At 37.6% G+C, this 17,544-nt stretch overlaps 1 protein-coding gene across 1 annotated transcript in view; it reads right to left on the reverse strand.

The window, feature by feature from the left end:
• Nucleotides 1-17,334, reverse strand: part of LOC135080990 (kinesin-like protein Klp68D) — a gene marked incomplete at its 3' end in the record, with an annotated part of 36,612 nt that extends 19,278 nt beyond the window's left edge. Inside the window, exons 1-4 of the mRNA XM_063975715.1 lie at nucleotides 16,952-17,334; nucleotides 13,231-13,323; nucleotides 11,910-12,035; nucleotides 5,925-6,197 (exon numbers count right to left, since the gene is read on the reverse strand). Of these exons, the coding sequence (XP_063831785.1) occupies nucleotides 5,925-6,197; nucleotides 11,910-12,035; nucleotides 13,231-13,323; nucleotides 16,952-17,074 (615 nt within the window). The remainder of the gene's footprint in view (nucleotides 1-5,924; nucleotides 6,198-11,909; nucleotides 12,036-13,230; nucleotides 13,324-16,951) is intronic.
• Nucleotides 17,335-17,544: the final 210 nt, after the last annotated feature.

Raw genomic sequence — 17,544 nt, forward strand, 5'->3', positions numbered from 1 at the left:
AAGAACCAAGTAGGGCTGGCCATTTGTGAAAATTACATGGGTAATTTTCCTCAATGACACATTGGAACTGATTTCCGACTAATTAGGATGACATAATGAATAGGTGTTAGGTAGTAACGTGGATTTGATTCATAATAAAATGTGAGGTAAAGTTTTAATATAAACCTAAGTGATATCGAAACAGTTTTAGTAAAGGAATAGATCTGGAAAACCAGTCACAAGAGGAGACATCAAGTGCTGCGAGCATCAGATAATGTTCTAGGGCGCTCTGCCCACTGAACAAATAAAACTGATTGCTTTTTAATTGCCGCCGACAGCGCACCCCGGTTGCGTCATATGTAACTAACATTGTCCATACCATAATACAAATAGGCATAGTAAACGTAAGTTTCTACGTGCCTATGTATCTGTTATGTAAGTATGTTTTAAGACAATATAAACGTATTTTCTTAAGTACATTTCTGTTGTGGAAACACTCCATTTAACAATATGAACACTCAAGTTAACAATATGTTCATAATGAGAATTGAAGTGTGCAAACAATAAAGAACATGAAAGTAGACCTCATAGTAGCCAAACTTACTCTTTCCATGTTTACTGTGACATTACATACTTAGTCAGTTTTCACAATCGCTCATAAGGCCAATTTTGTGGCGCATCCGACGGACATTTGGGCAAGGTTACCCCAAATTACATAGGTATTGCGCATGCTTCGCAATTGGGTCCAAGAAAAGTTATATTATTGCATTGCAGTCTTGTTTCTAATGTGTTTGGCTGTACAAAGACCTCCTAATGCATATTTATGATGTGCAAATTAATATCGTTAGTACAATGATTTAGGTGTTACTTTAATTAATTAAAATAGCTCGGTGCGGAAGAGCTATGTATAACAGCGAAAATCAAAACTTTACACTTTTAGGAAACTGTTTCAATCATTTCGTACGTCATAAAAGAACCCCCAAAATACTTATCCATTTAAATACAAGTAGGTATGTCAAGATGATTATGAGATAAGTTCACTTCAAAACATTTTATCTAACCTCCGAGAAGTGAGAAGTCCTCATGTGGGAAATCAAATCAACCAATCAAAAATAAACACCGTAAAGGATCTGTACAAACAAGTATCTCAAATAACAAACAAAATCTATAAATAGATTTTATTCGTCACTTCTTGTTTATAAAGATTACTGTAGAGTTCTTGGTTCTCATGTATTATTCACGTGAATAAAAGCGAGGAGCAGTGCCGTAATGAATTTTGGGCAGATTTCGCTTTCGTTTTCACCGCACGCGCTTCAGACGGAGGATAATTGGTGGTTACGCTACAGGCTCAGCGGCGCCCGCGCAGTCTCGCTGCTCTCAAGGGTAGGGTTACCGCTTGTATGAGTCAAAAGTAACACTAAATAAATATTGAAGTTTGTTTGGAAGTCTTGTTTTATAGTACACCACACAACTCTCACTCACCACACTCCACACTTTTAAATTATGTCCTTTCTAACATAATCAGTAAGAAAATAAACCTTATATTAATTCTTGTATTGCCATGTTAGTTTAGTTTAGAAGCATTCTTTCTATTGCGTTATTTTCGGTTTGAGAGGTGGAGACCTGGTGTCTTGTATTACAGGTTGTCTCAACCCATATCAAGCACCAGTCTTCACAATAAGTAATATTGTTTATAAAATGCGTTTTATTGTTAGTATATGTAATTGGAAACTTACTTGTGAAGAAATTAATAAAGATTTATTTATTTATTTACTTATTTATAGTCCTGAAAATCGAATTATTATTTTTTTATGTAGAAACATTATTGAATTATGGATTTTAGTTCTTGCTTCTACGATACGACCCGAGTTTCGCCACGTTCCTTAAGGCACCCTTCGTGCAGTACCCTGGCCACGAGTCACGCGAGCCTGTGTCAACAATCAACACGCGGACAAGTGTTGTGTAGTATTGTATCACGTAATTACACTGCAATTATCCGTCGTGGGCCGTGGCGTTAGGCTTGTTGTCAAACGCATAACACAGATTTTTTTAACGACCGTGTCCGACATTCTTTCAATGAAATCGCTTCTTCGTCTGAGATATCATTTTCAATATCTGAAATATTAATTGATTTAACACAATGATATTTGTAGTGAAAAAAATCATTGTGTTCACTAATAACATTTCAATTATTTCGCATTAAATAAATCTGTGAAATCTTCTGAAAACATTTGTTATAATAAAATCTGCAATGTTTTCCAAATAAGCGATATAGCCGCTCACTTTCGTGGTAACACATTCGCGTTTAGGAAGGTAACACATACCTACTATTTTACTTTACTTTGATTCGCATCACTGAGTAGAGAATTCCATTTCAAGAGCAATCAATAATACAATAATAACATCAATATTTATTAAAGGAATCCAAAATTGAAAATAATAATACTTACATGTAATGCATTATTTACTATTATTCCCCTCCCCAGTAAGCAGGAAATAATCAAAATCAGATATATTCGTCATGTTGAAAAGAGATGTTATTTTTATGTAGAGTCACAGAATAGATAATAGTCCAAATAAAGTAGACTTGTCACGCAGGTAAGTCCTATGCACGTGTAGTATTTTGCGTTTGGTAAAAATTAACGAACGGGTATTTAGTTTTTTATTGGGTTTAGCGATTACTGTCAGACTAACAGATGGGCACTCGATCCCTAATACGGCGCGGTCAAAGGCTCGGCTAGTGACTGCGCGGGCATTCCCGCAATGGCCGAATATGGCGCGCCACCAGCGGCCTAATCCTTGGCCCAGTGGTTCGAGGACGAGGGTTTCAAGGATTCAATCAATACATAATATCCAGTAGGTAAATGCTATCATATTCACAATATCAACTAGTAATTGGTAGTTACCGAATTTGAAGTAAAAATATTACCTTCATTTGACAAAATAGAATGAATATGTAATTGATTATTTTGAAAAAAATTATTTACTTAGTGGTAAAACTAAAGACAAGAAGCTGATTTTTTGTGCTATTAGTCAGATTGCACAAATTGGGAGAAAGGCAAAAACAATGACGTAATGTGTTACGTCTATATCGCGTCTCGTCAGTGATAGTATCAGGGAATTCAGGGACTGCTACAGTGATTGACGATATGCCACCGGCCATGGGGGGAAACAAAGGAAGGCGGACGAGACCGGAGTTTTATTACAGACGAATCTGCTCTATTCCGAAGAGCAATATAAGTAGTTGCTGTGAAGGGTGAACTAAAGTAAAAAGAAGTGGGTAATCCAGAAGGGGTAGAGAAAAAGCATATTCTTTAGTTTCGTCATAATAACACAATCGACGATAAAAGAAAAATACTTTCGAATCTATCAAGTAAAGATCGGTCAGTGTTAATCGTAACTCAAAGACGGCGGAATCGTTATCAACCCATTTGCGATCGATAGCGCGGCCGTGAAACAAAAGGAGCGCCCGACGACGCGAGTCTATCAGCTGATATGTTTAATGTTTATTTCATTATTCAGCTGGTATCAATACAAATGTATAAATCTTTATCGGTTTAGGATTTACGTATGTATTTTCTCTACTCTACCCATTTCGATTCTTTCTTTTTTCAAGTTTACTTCTTATCGAATGTGCGAGCGTTAACAAAAGCTACTAAGTATGACCGATTAAAATTATGACAAAATCAATTCTATAAAATAGGATTTTTTTAGCTGTTATTGATTTAGGTCTTGACATTGAAATATTCAAATACGACCTAGGCACAGACAGAAAATCTAATAAAATAAGACAAAGTATACGCAAGTTCTTACTTCTTACTAAACAGCCAAGAACAAACGTTTGGTAGTAAAACATTTGCGTTAGTCAATTGTACTGAGTTTTTATATTTATATTTGTTTGTACTTCTTTACAAGGTGACAGACTTGTCATGCCGCCGATGATTGCTGAGCTAACTTAAACACTCTGCGAGCCCTCAGTGATGTAATGTTTAACGAACTAACATTGTGCCTAGGGCTGCCATCAGAGCAAAGAGAAGACTGTGAAAATGCTAAAAATTCAGTCAAATTGCTATAAACAATACCCGAAAAGTAGTAGAAAGAACCGTAAATCTTGCACGTATTCTTCAAAATCACCCTATTAGAAATACATAACGTCAGAGGTTTTTTGGCGTGCTGCTGTCATCTGCATTCAGCGTGGTGGTAACCCTATGGAAGGCTTATGTGTTTTGCACGTGTACATACTGGCGCACAAAAGTCGATCGTAAACATCTGCAAGGCAAAGTGACCAAACATAATATTGTCCCTCGTGTTTGCAGTGCGCGAGAAATCGACACTTTGTGTTATCTCCGGCTGGAATAACAAGCAAGCTCTGAAATTCACTTTCGTCATTATAAAGCGCAGTGTTTACAAACCAAGATCGCCATCAATTTGGATTGGCATCCGTCAAAAATAATCCGAAAAAATAATTGCGTACATTGTTTCTATTCTACCTAAGAAGTGCAATGAAATTGCATGAATGTATTGTTGCAGTTTTCTCGTGCAGATAGGGGTACAAATTGCCCAAATTGTTACAACAACTTTGTTGATAGGTATACTTATAACAGTGATCTTCCAAAGCACACTAGCTAGACGAATAAGAAGATTGATTGAACCCATAATCGCCGCTAACATTGCATACGAGAACTATATTATGTTTGTCTCTGCTCTAGTTTTTCAGTAATCAATCAAAGAAAATATTTTTGCCTTTCTATATCTGCGAGAAACTGACTTAACTCGTATAAAACTGAAACTAAAATTTTCTTACACCTAGCGATAAGCTGAGCAGAATGTAGTTTTATGGGCAATAACTTTAACAGGCGCGTTTACCGGCTCCGGGCACAAAAAGGCTGCCATTCCATAAGCAGCCAATGTTTACGGCAGTAAAAATGCAGTTCCAGCCCGATGTCGTCATTGTGAAATGTCGACCTACCTAATAAGCGAATTATAAAATGCGTTCCTCACGTTTATGGGATGCAGTGCGATTTCAGGTGACGTCATGCACCTGCGTTTCTTAACTGGCGCTATGGGTATGGCGGTATGGGATTTTAATCAGAATTAGAGGCCCCATGACCATAGCTTACAGATGTTAGAAACGGTTAGAGCATCTTGCTCATGGATATTTGCCAAATTAACATTATTTAAACAAAATAACTAGGAATTGCTAATCTACGCTCTCATAAAGACCATAATGAAAATTTATGTCATACGATACAGTTTGATGTAAGAGCAATAGGATACGAGATTCTACACCCGTGTGTGACATACTGGCTTATTTAAAAGAGATATTGGATATCTAAACGTGGTCGTTCTTTACTGTGGGAATTGTATGAAATTGAATATATTTATAGGTATAAAGAGGGAGTTAAAAAGGTCAAACCAAGGTGCCCTTTACGCAAGTGTGAATGTTCTCATTCCTGACGCCCTGAGCAGCCGCCCACACTTGAAAAGTCGACTGCCTTAAGTGGTGTGTGCGGCGAGCCCTGCTGATAGGCTATCGGTATCGGTGATACAGTTACACGAGATTGTCTGAAGCAGTCTTCTTCGATATTTGTATCACAATATCCATATAAATCATTTTAGAGCAGAAATAGTATGTCCCTAATCTGCACACTCGTTGACGCGACGCGCTCGTACTTACTCTGGTGCCTAGTCAACCGCGAAGTAAAGTAACTTTTTACATATAATAATCATGCGACGCGAAAGTTTACAAGTAATTAGTGTCAGCTATTCCTGCCTCTCGTTCCTACCGCTGCAACTCCTGTGTAGCTACAATCTACACATGTCCGCTAATAAAAACCCAACCAGTTAGGGTCAAGTTTTTCCCAGAGGAGAGTTGTACTGTCATTAATGCCACAACAAAATGAATCAAAAGAACATAGGAGTGTCAGGTAGTGAATGGTGCTCACCTGCCCTCGGATGGTGAGCTTCTTGCAGTCCTTGGAGAGCAGATCCCGAACATCCTCGAGGTAGAGCTCGACGTAGGAGCAGGACACGAGGTGCGTGACGTCGGGCGAGGCGGTGTTCTCGATGTGCGCCCAGATGTGGCGGAAGGTGCGCGGGATGACGCCCTCGTGCTCGGCCGTGCCCTCCATGGTGTGCGTCTTGCCGGTGCCCGTCTGCCCGTACGCGAACACGCAGCCGTTGAACCCGTCCAGCACGGACGCGACCAGGGGACGGACCTAGGGAATTTTGAAATTCCTATAGATTGCGCATAAAGTGTCCGAGTTGATGAGTTATGTCATTTTCTTCTAATACGACTATAACAGCCTGTATGTCAGAATTTATAGACACAATCATAAACGAATTAAGTTAATACAATACTAATTTAAATCTAATATAGCCGATTTACATCCATTTATAATTTGACAACCTATATTCTCGTATCTGAGGTTCAAAATTAAGATATTTTGAATTTCAATTTGAAATAAGTACTGCCTGTCAAAGGCCGAAAGCGCCTCTTGATCGGACAGTTAAAATTTTGAAACTGCATGTCCTACCTAAATCTAGTAAATGGGAGAGCGAAGAATATCGAAACCAATCTAAAGTTTCACGAATTTATTTAGACTTTTTTACATACCTACACTTGGGTACTATTAACTATGCGTAAATAATTTAATCGGAGATAATAAAGGTCATAAATATTAAGTAAAGGATGTTTTATCTTTACGATACTATTTTTGCGCCATTATATCACAATGATTATTCCGATAACGTTTCATCCACAGCTAAACTTTCTAGTTTATTGACGTTATCGATTCCTGAAACTGTATTTAATCATCGATAGTTAAGACTTGTGTTGCGTTTTGCGTTGCGATTGCTCGTAATCTAATCGAATATTTAGATTACAAGGAGAATATTAATGATTGTAAGAATAAGTAAGTACGTAATAACTTGTAAACAATGAATATTGATGCATTTACAACTGAGGAAGAATTATTAAAATGATGCATGAAACATATCAATTACTTTTATGCTCAATAATTTCAGTCGTGAAGAACATTCAAATATTTCAATACAAACAAACGACTCTACTATTTTCAGCTACGCTTCATGACCAGAAATAAAGCTAGAAAAAACAGCACAACTAAAAGCTTCGGATGAGATCATTGTTCAGAGCGTTGCGGAAGATCGAGTCACTCAAAATCAAAACAAAATTAACATAAGAGTAAAAGCTGAAAACGGTAGATTCCATAATTATGTAAGTGACGTAACACACGGGAGCCTTGACTCCGTGCGCTCGTTAAGAAAAGCTGCACAAGTGCACACCTATAAAGAATTATGCCGATGAACAAAAGGCAGTAATTTAGCACAGGCAGTTGCTTTTGTTGCGAACATCTGTTGCATTCGCGAGTATTTACATCAACGTGCAAATATTTTACCAATGGTTCTGTGCCATGAAAATTATTTATAGAGGCACACGAGAAGACATATTTGTTTATGCAGTGTGCAGTTACCTGTTCCGGGTGTCTAATGTAATCATTTACTACTTCCAGAAACAGTACAAACATGTAGTGGTCCAAAAAATAGTCCTCTACCGTTAGACTAGCTTATTTTATCTTTGTGACAAAAATAATATAATCTCTGATCTTGATATTCTAGATTGTCCATGTAATCCTATCATCGCCCAATCTACCTTCACTGTCCGATTTTTAGCAGACAATAGATATTGTTTGACGATATTATTTTGTTGACTAAGAAAATTAAGTAAAAGGGACGACTGAGACATATTATTTTAAATTTCATTGCTGTGCCATCACAGAAAAGGATGTTATATTCTGTATACCAATTATGTTGAAGATGAGTACTTCTGAAAGCACCAACATTAGACTAATGTCACGAGCGAGGCTGCGGCGGCCGCCCACCGCTGGTTTTTGTTGGAATCGCAGGACCTTGGGCTGCGTCAAGGTACAGTATTGAGTCCGCGGCTGACTCATGCCGGTGATGGGACAGGTTTTACGGTCAACGAGTAAGTACCTACTTGTGGGATGCGCTTTTGTTTTACAACAATACCGTGTAATTATATAATGCCATGTGGTGTGGAACGTATACGCCATATCTCGAGGTTTTTGCTATTCTTGGCGTTATGCACATGACAATCTGACTCTGAGATAACTAAGCTGAGGTACCTAATGAGAGTTCTTAAGAATAGAATTATCGCAATATAGTAATTATTTTATAAATTACCTATGAAATTTCTATGAAGATTGGTTTTTACAGGCTTTTCAGCTGAAATCAACCTAATTTAAGACAAATACAAATAAAATAGTCAAAACATCATCAGTATTAGTAATTAAGTGGCAATATTCCTCAGCCTTGTAAACATGGCGACAGTGCGTAATAAGACGAGAAGAGAACAGGTTCATGACAAACGCACGTTGCAATTAAATATGATCCCCTTTGTTTTACAACAATGCAAAAACCAGCATAAATGTCCTTCAGCTGCAGAACACAGCTGTTTCTGTGTCAAGTGCTTGTTATCTAATAGAAAAGGAGGTTGGCAAATGGTAGAACACTTACGATTACTAACTTGAAAATAACTTCAACCTAATTATATTTAGGTAATACACTAGTATTATCCTGTACCTGTCCATAAATTAAAATCAGATTATGTGTTTATTTATATTCTAAGGATTTATAATAATATGCTATTGCTCAACATGATTAAGTACATAATGTATAAATACTTAATTAGAAACGTAGATATTAAATACAATAAATTACGAACGACCATATTTTAAACAATCGTATCCGCATTTTGAAAAATGTATACCTAGTGCATTTTAAAATGGCATAACGAGCGTAAAGTTTGTATTCATAGAGTTATTTATCAAGCAAATCGTTTGTGAAGAAATGTCGCTTTATCTTATGGCCGCTGAATTTCACAATGATAATGTTTATAAATAAATGAATCTATACTTATAATAAATCTGTAGAGAGGTCAATTCTGTACATGAAATATATTTTCAAAATAACTATCAGGGGGTGATTAGTGAATTAGTGATCGATACTGATGCCAAAAATGCAATCAGTAAAATTTTTGTCTGTCTGTCTGTCTGTCTGTATGTTCCTTATAGAAACAAAAACTACTCGACGGATTTTAACGAAACTTGGTACAATTATTCTTCATACTCCTGGGCAGGTTATAGGATACTTAGGAATTCCCACGGGAACGGGCATTAGCGGGAAAATCCTTTTGTATGAAAAATCTAAACTGCTTAAGTTAGACGCTTGAAATTTGGCAAGCAGGTACCTTAGTAAACTTAAAGCTTAGTTATAACAGGATATTGCAAAATTCCTACGGGAACGGGAATTAGCGAGAAAAAACATTTGTATGAAAAAATCTAAGCCACGTAAGATAGACGCTTGAAATTTGGCATGCAGGTACCTTAATAAATTTAAAGCTTAGTTACAACAGGATATTGCGAAATTCTCACGGGAACGGGAGTTAGCGGGAAAAAACATTTGTATGAAAAAATCTAAACCGCGTAAGTTAGACGCTTAAAATTTGGCATGCAGGTACCTTAGTAAACTTAAAGCTTAGTTACAACAGGATATTGCAAAATTCCCACGGGAACTGGAATTAGCGGGAAATTCCTTTTGTATGACTGACTCACTGACATACCCACGCACAGCCTAAACGGCTTAACGTAGGCACTTGAAATTTATAAGGGACGTAGCTTAGGTACCGTAGAGGTGCACTAAGAAAGGAATTCTCGAAATTCCCACAGGAACAGGAATTACCGGGAAAATCCTTTTGTATGAAAAATCTAAACCGCTTATGTTAGACGCTTGAAATTTGGCATGCAGGTTCCTTAGTAAACTTAAAGCTTAGTTACAACAGGATATTGCGAAATTCCAACGGGAACGGGAGTTAGCGGGAAAAAACATTTGTATGAAAAAATCTAAACCGCGTAAGATAGATGAAGGGGGTAAAACGGGATCCACGCGTACGAAGTCGCGGGCGGCCGCTAGTTATACCACAGAATAAGTAATAGTACAGGTACAGAAGGATTACTCCGCAAGACGATTTAAATAAATGCGAGTCTTGCTACGACGCGATACAGTGGAATTCAGCTCGCACAGCACTACGTACCTACAATTTTATTCACCTACAAGTTTTGTCTCTTTCTATCGCGTGCCTCTGAACTCTTCTTACGCTGTTAGGGTTGCTGTCTAGTGAAAAAATAATTAATCTACTTATTTGTAATGAGGTACGTATGTAGGTAAGTATGCATTCATTATGGAAAACCTTCATAGTAGGTTAGGTTCCTATACTATCCTAAGAATTATTGATTACCTACATGGCCAACAAACCTTTCAGCATCTTTGGGAAGCGAAAAAAAAGATAAATCCGGTAGATTACTTTTCGAATTTAAACACCCAAACGCCGCACAATATTTCTTTCTCTTTATGTCCATTTTTAAACAATACTTCGATCATAGAATTATAATCATACTACAACGCACGCCAGCGTCCTGACGAGCGCGCGCGTGACACTCGACTGATATAATACCCGCCGGCGGGGCGCTTCGCTGTAGGTAATTATCGGATGTACCGCGCGGAGTGAGCCAGGCCTGGTTATACAATAGAAAGCGAAACAGCTCATTTACAAGTGACTAGCGCGTGCGCAGCGCCCGCGCCTAGGCTGCGGTGACACTGGTTTGAATGGCCACAACAAACAGCACCAAATCACAGCAACATAACAATTGAAATTAATATGAAAATCGTTGTCAAGGAGGACTACAGACTTTCTGTAAAAGCAATACCTAATAAATAATTAAAAAATGTAATGTAATAAAAAAATGTTTCGGACTGTACGAAATTACGAATACATTGTACGAATTCGAAACTGTTGAAACCGTTCCCGGAAACGGCAGTAATCTGGAAAATCATTTGGAAGCACAGTGAGATTTAATGATTTTCATTTGGACAGGAAGATGCTTTGCGTCATGTAAACTTGTAAAGTATTGTTTCCAGATGTGATTTTTTGGCAGGATATTTTTATTTTTATTTTTTAGGAAATGTATTTGTCAGGAGCGACCCTTTTGTGATGTTTAAAAAAATGGGCTTTACATTTAATTAGGTCAAAATGATGAGACCATGATCATTACATGCATTGAAATAAATATTGCCTACACTAAAACAACTCTTAGTGTCCGGAAAGATCATAGTTTTATTTATTTTTAAGCGTCAGATTGTCAGTGATAGCATACGTGACGCGTGTTGTCATATTTTTGGCAATAGCGCAGCGAGCGTACGCGCAGCGGGCGGAATGCGCGGAAACGCGGTTTCCTCTTCAAAATAATTATTGTAGCGACGCCTGAAATGCACACCGCCGCTGCGCTCGGCTTCATTCTACGCGACTGGTTTATCAACTTGCACTTACAATTCACTACATTGCTTTCTGGGTCAATACAAATGCCTATTTTGGATTCAATAAATTCAAGAGATTAATTCTATAGATAGAGGAATTACAAAGCGAAACACAAGTCTTAATCCTACTACAATGTTAACGCTACCATGGCCTTTGTTATTTTTTCTTGGAGTTTCTTTCAGGTAATTTTATACAGGTAGAGTCTATCTTGGCAGGAAATGCAGATAATATCTATGAAACAATACAGAATACTAACAGAGTTAAATTAAACACATACCTACCAAATATTTCAGGAAAGTACTACTAAGGATCATTAATTCACCAAAAAATATGGTGCAACAACCTCATATTTTAAGTTAAAACAAAATTAATTAGCAATAATCAGAACAAAGGAAGTCTGGTATCAAAGAATATTATTTCAGGCATGCAGCTAAAAATTATAGTATGATCCTTAGTTTCAAATAAGGAGCGGGCGAGCATATGGCATCACCGGCAGTGGCAGCGGGGTGAGACTCACCATCTCATCGTATATGGTCTGCGTGTCGGCGGCGCAGTCGTAGGCGGCGTCGTACGTGAACAGCTTGTCCTGCCCCTTGGGGTTGTACACCTGCACGGCGCCGCGCTCCGGCCACACCTTCACCACCTGCACAGACGCAAGAGTTACACCAGCACATCCACCCATAGAACATCGGGACTCAGTAAGCGCCGCGTAGGTGACATACTCTGCGGAAAATCGCTGAAATATACCCGACTTTTGTAAAAGGTAAAGTAATTAATAGCCTCCGAGCGTCGATAGAGAAAATGATACAATCTCACGTAAGGTATAAAGTAAAACTACCAATTAGTTTAATTAATTAAAAACATCTACTTACACGAGATAAAAATACTAATTAAATTATTATTTTGATTGTTAAATAGCTCAAATGTAAGATTGTTTTCTCAGAAGCTCAATATTAATTCCTGATGAATTTATTCCAAAAGTAACCCTCATATTATTACAACAAAAAGTATTATAATCGAACAGCTGTTCGAAGCGCACGTGTTTGAGATTAGCGAGGCATAATAAGTGAGAGGCTTTAAAAATAAACATCCAAGTGCAGTGAATCATACACTTTTGGTCTGTTCTTTCGATAATGCCATAGCTCTTCGTAAATGGGCAGCCCGGACGTCATCCCAATGAGGAAATGTGACCGAAACCCCAATACGTTTGTGCTAATGATCAATGATTGACATTGTGCAAAATGTTTCTGTAGGAAACTTATGTTTTTAGCTGTTCTACTCCCTTTTCTCATTCGCTCGCTGACGCTGGTCCTTATTCCGAAAAGACTTTCTGTGTGATGTGACACATTCACAACACGAGCCCTGGTAATCTAAGCTCACCGGGTGAATTAATTCTATCAAATTAATATATAAGCGCTCTCCATTTATTAATTAAAATTACATTAGTGACAATGACTTCCTGCGCGTGTTAAATGATGTGGATCATGTGAGTGATCATAAACAGGTTCGGAGCAGTACGATTTTCCTGAACGTGCGTAAAGATTGTTTAATTATAGGCATGAAAATATGAATCTACTACAAAGACGTTACTGTTCTGTGATATTTCAGAATGCCTGGTTATCAAAATTACGGTTTTAACTGATTAATATTCCGCACTAAAGTAATTTAGATCCCAGTTTCCACCACCAATATGAATAATCTAATACTAAATGTGCCTAAATACGAGTAATGAATGAATCATGATGAGAGACCTGGCGCCCCATGGCAGCTAGTGGCCACACCGGGTTAGTGCACCGTTTATCCAATCTGCTTGTTAGAGGCAAGATTCAGACTCAGACCTGCAAGGGGGCGTCAAACTTTTTATTGTCCACTGTCGTTTTTGTCGACAGCCGCTCGTACCATTTCTGTTCCGGCCGCCGCTTCTTTGACACCTAAAGAATACAATCAAATCAAATAGCTGATCTAGAAAGCATTACCTCAAAACCAAACGAGTCGTTTCATTCCGACGACGCCAGCGTGTCGTGAATCAAATTTAATCAACCGTGACATAATATATCACTTTTGTAAACACATCGCTCGATCTCGTCGCTACTTAGGTAGCCTGTGGTGTTTATATCTTGTTAATTGCTAATGACTTGTCTAACGATCGTAACTCTTGTAAGCTTTCCATTTCGAAAACCTATTTTTAACTAACATACCTACTAGTATTTTGAAATATTTGTCGATACTTTGCTCCTTGCAATAAATTCGGTGCATAGAGTCCCTACAAATTAATCTTAGCCTTCATCTCTCTCCAATACGTCGTTATCGGCTGAATTCTGAATAAATGTTTAATTCGTTGTGTACAACCGTGTAGCACAGTGTGCCCCAGATTGATAATATTATGCAAATTGCACAGTTTAACTCAAACAAATCGTTTGGATGTTTTATCGTTTCGGTAGAGCTGCGTCTCGCACGCAGCACGCAGGAGCCCCGGGCCGCAGATGCGCTGGCGCGAGTTCGTATTGAGGGCATGAGGGCGCTGAGGATTGTAGAGTGGTTGTGCCATATCGTCATCGCCTCCACTCTACAAAACACCGACTGGCGTGCGCCGGCGCAACTAGCAATGTTATCGGCACTTAACGCCGTAACTTTGGTTGTATGTACACACCCCTATACTCTAACTGGAAATACTTATCTCAAAATTACACGTTTCTGTGCCATTTACTCCTTTTTAGCATTTTGTGGGAATCGTGCGTGCGTATGTAGGAAAAGTGTTTTTTTAAACGGCTGAGATAAATTTTAATTTTGTACCTACCTATTTACACCAGTAAACTACAATTTTGTACTAAAGTATAAAATTAAGGCTTTTAAATTAACAAGCAACTTGATAAAATGGCTGAATAACTATTAATTGTAGTTGCGTAAGTTAGGTATCTTTCAAGTGGCAATAAGCAGTTCCAAGGTCGAGTTTTTCATGGAAAATCTTCGGAAATACGACTGACTTCGGTGTTTTATTACAAAGCGTTGCTGAAACCGCTAACCAGTTAAGTTTCACCGGCACAAAAACTTAAATAGAATATGCTAGCTTTAAATGGAAACACGACAAACACTGACAAAAACATGACTGATCTAATCCATTTGTAAAGTAGTACCTACTTATACAGTACAAGTAGGCGCGATATCTGCAGACTTAGGTTTCATAGGTTACCTACCTACATATCGTACGCACGCCAGATGTTAAGTTACTCGAGGATAAAATGATGCATTAGGGGCCATCCATAAAGTACGTCACACGAATTTCATGATTTTTTGACCCCCCCCTCCGTCCTTGTCACAGGTGGTCACATTTCTGAGACCCCCCCCTCCCTAGTGTGACGTAACATGTTTTGCAATTTCATATCGAAAAATTATTAAATTAACAGCCTAGCAGTTCCGAAATTAGTTTTATTTCCATTTAAATTAAGTTTTTTTTTATGAAATCAACATTATATCAAATATTTGAAACAATTGAAATGTGATGTCACGAAACTTAGGACCCCTCCCACCCCTTGTCACACCATGTCACACTTTGTCAACCCCCTCCCCCCCTCTTTACGTGTGACGTACTTTATGGATGACCCCTTAGTACGATTAATCTTGTGCCGTGGCCAGCGAAGGCCGTCACGTGTCCACTGAAGATCTACTTATGCCTAATATGGATCAGCCGCGAATGGCGATTACCGTCAGCTGCTAGGTCGCGGTGCGCGTACGCTGATTTATTTCGAGAATGTGAACTACGCTGACCAAATGTTGGCGACCAACGCGTGGTTAATCACCGCAAATGTGTGCGATGATGGCCTTATTTGTAATAGTTTATATGTCTAGAGATTACAAAAAAATACTACTCTTTCAACTTTTCGATTTTTTTACAATGCACAATACAACTTGGTAAATCTTTTTCTGTTACAAAAGTGTCCTGAAGTATGGTACTTCGTTTTTGGATTGGCTTTGATCTCCTGCAAATTGATTGATGGCCTTACTTACCTAGTACTTTTTTGGTTGGGGGTGTTGATCTCAGACAAAAAATTTTCTTGGACATTGGGCAAAAAAGTTCGCGACGTATCCAACGCCAAATCCGACGCAAAACTTTATTATTTTTGATACACGATTATTAATAGATTTCTATTCATTTCCTTCTATTTATTAAGTTTTTATTTTTATCCTGTTTGTACACAATTTAAGTAAGAGAAGTTGTTTGAGTGAAGTTCAAAAACTGATTAGGTCCAAAATCTGCCTTGTGTGTGTGGTGCACCAATATTATTAAATTTATTTATTTATTAGGTACACCAACAAAGTCACATGCAGTACTTACATTTTAATGGTTAATAATACATTATGTTACGGTAACTTGATTTTTATACAAGGCATGATTTATACATAATTTTGATTTATCATCATGCCTACTCATATTTTCAAACATGCCTATTGAGTAGTTCTGTTTTGTTTTTAAATGAACAATAGTGATGATGCATCAAATAATGACTGTCTAGTCTAGAACTGGTAAACTATTGGAAATTCATTTATCGAGAAATGCATTTAGCTTAAAGCTAAATATTAAAATACCAAATATTTTTCAATTCATTATCCAAAACTTCACTGGGCGAAAGTTTAGTTTAGTTTAGCTTTAAATAGCTATCACTAAAATATTTTTGGAGGAATCTATTCCAATATTGCAATTTACTTGAAAAATTGCTGAGTTAAGAATACCTATTTTTGAGACCAATAAATACTTTCTATCTATCTTATACCTACATAAAAAATATTTTTCTTACTGTTAGTAACACTGGAACTACAGCATACTCTAGTAAGAACTGAGGCCCCATGTGGTGTCAAAATTTCATTGTCAAAACATTACATCATGACCTGGGATGTGCTCACACGCACTCACTGTGTCAATCATATGCAAACTATTTTTACTACAGCCTTTGTACATACACATGTTGGATTTATTTGGTATCTTTCAGCAGTAGTACTGTAGCAGATTCACATACTAAATAAAAAATAATAATATTAATTAAAACAATTTTTTTGAGGAGGGTAGGTGGATACTTTTAGGCAAACTATCACTCAGTAGCTGATTAAAACGAGTTATTAGCATAAACACTACTGAACAATAAGTAATGAAGGTGTTTGACATTCTTAGACACCCATAATTTAAATGGATCTATTGAGCAATGCGAAATTGTATCGCGAATTCACGCATTAGCTTAGGCGTTCAGGATTGAGATTCGAGACCCACGCGCGTGAATCAGCAGGCCCATGCCCTGGCTAAATTTGATTTACAAATCACTGCAGAAAATGCTTTCGACGTGAAAGTCATATCAACAATTGAAATTAACCATGATCTAATGAATTTTGTCGATGCTTATTATTTTCATAAAATTTAGTTTATTATCGGGTAGGTACACCTAATTCCTAAAACACTTGCTTGACAACATTTCCAGATAAATTTTTCATTAAACAACGGATAGGACTCTACGCACCAAGTCTGCGCAGCCCTAGCACCCGACACAAACAATAATGCGATGGCGATCATACCTCCTCGTAACCCTCATTTTTCTCCTTTTCTGAAAGTGGCCGGCATCGCACCACCACCTTCACGCATTCGTTGAGGGCCGTTCGAGGGCGGGCAGACTTCTCCATCTTCGTCTCCCCTCGCATTCAGCTTAAAAACACTCCAAACTCAAAGTCACCGATATCGATCCATTCGGGGTGTATTCGACGGCATCACCTGTTCTTATCAATCTTCCACAAGAGCGCACACACAAAACTACGACACCACTTGCACTAGATAAAATAATTAACACTACATTAATTATTATCGCACGATAAAATATTTTAAAACGTAACAAATAAATAAATGTATCGTAATTTTTTTCAAGACAAAAACAACGACCACCACCAACAAACGTCTTTTTCAACTGAATTTGAAAAATGACGCAAGTCACAGTTTGACAAAATGAAAATGACAGTTTGGTTTTTTAAATTTCCTTTCAATAGTTCTACGCCAAGATAAAATATGGTATACAGGTATATGAATGTGAATTTATACTATATAATCAATTATAATCATCATAGAAGATAAATTAGGTCACGACTCACGACGCAGCAAGAGTTTAGGCGAACAATAC

The sequence above is a fragment of the Ostrinia nubilalis genome, chromosome 19 (genome assembly GCF_963855985.1).
Source record: "Ostrinia nubilalis chromosome 19, ilOstNubi1.1, whole genome shotgun sequence".
NCBI lineage: Eukaryota > Metazoa > Arthropoda > Insecta > Lepidoptera > Crambidae > Ostrinia > Ostrinia nubilalis.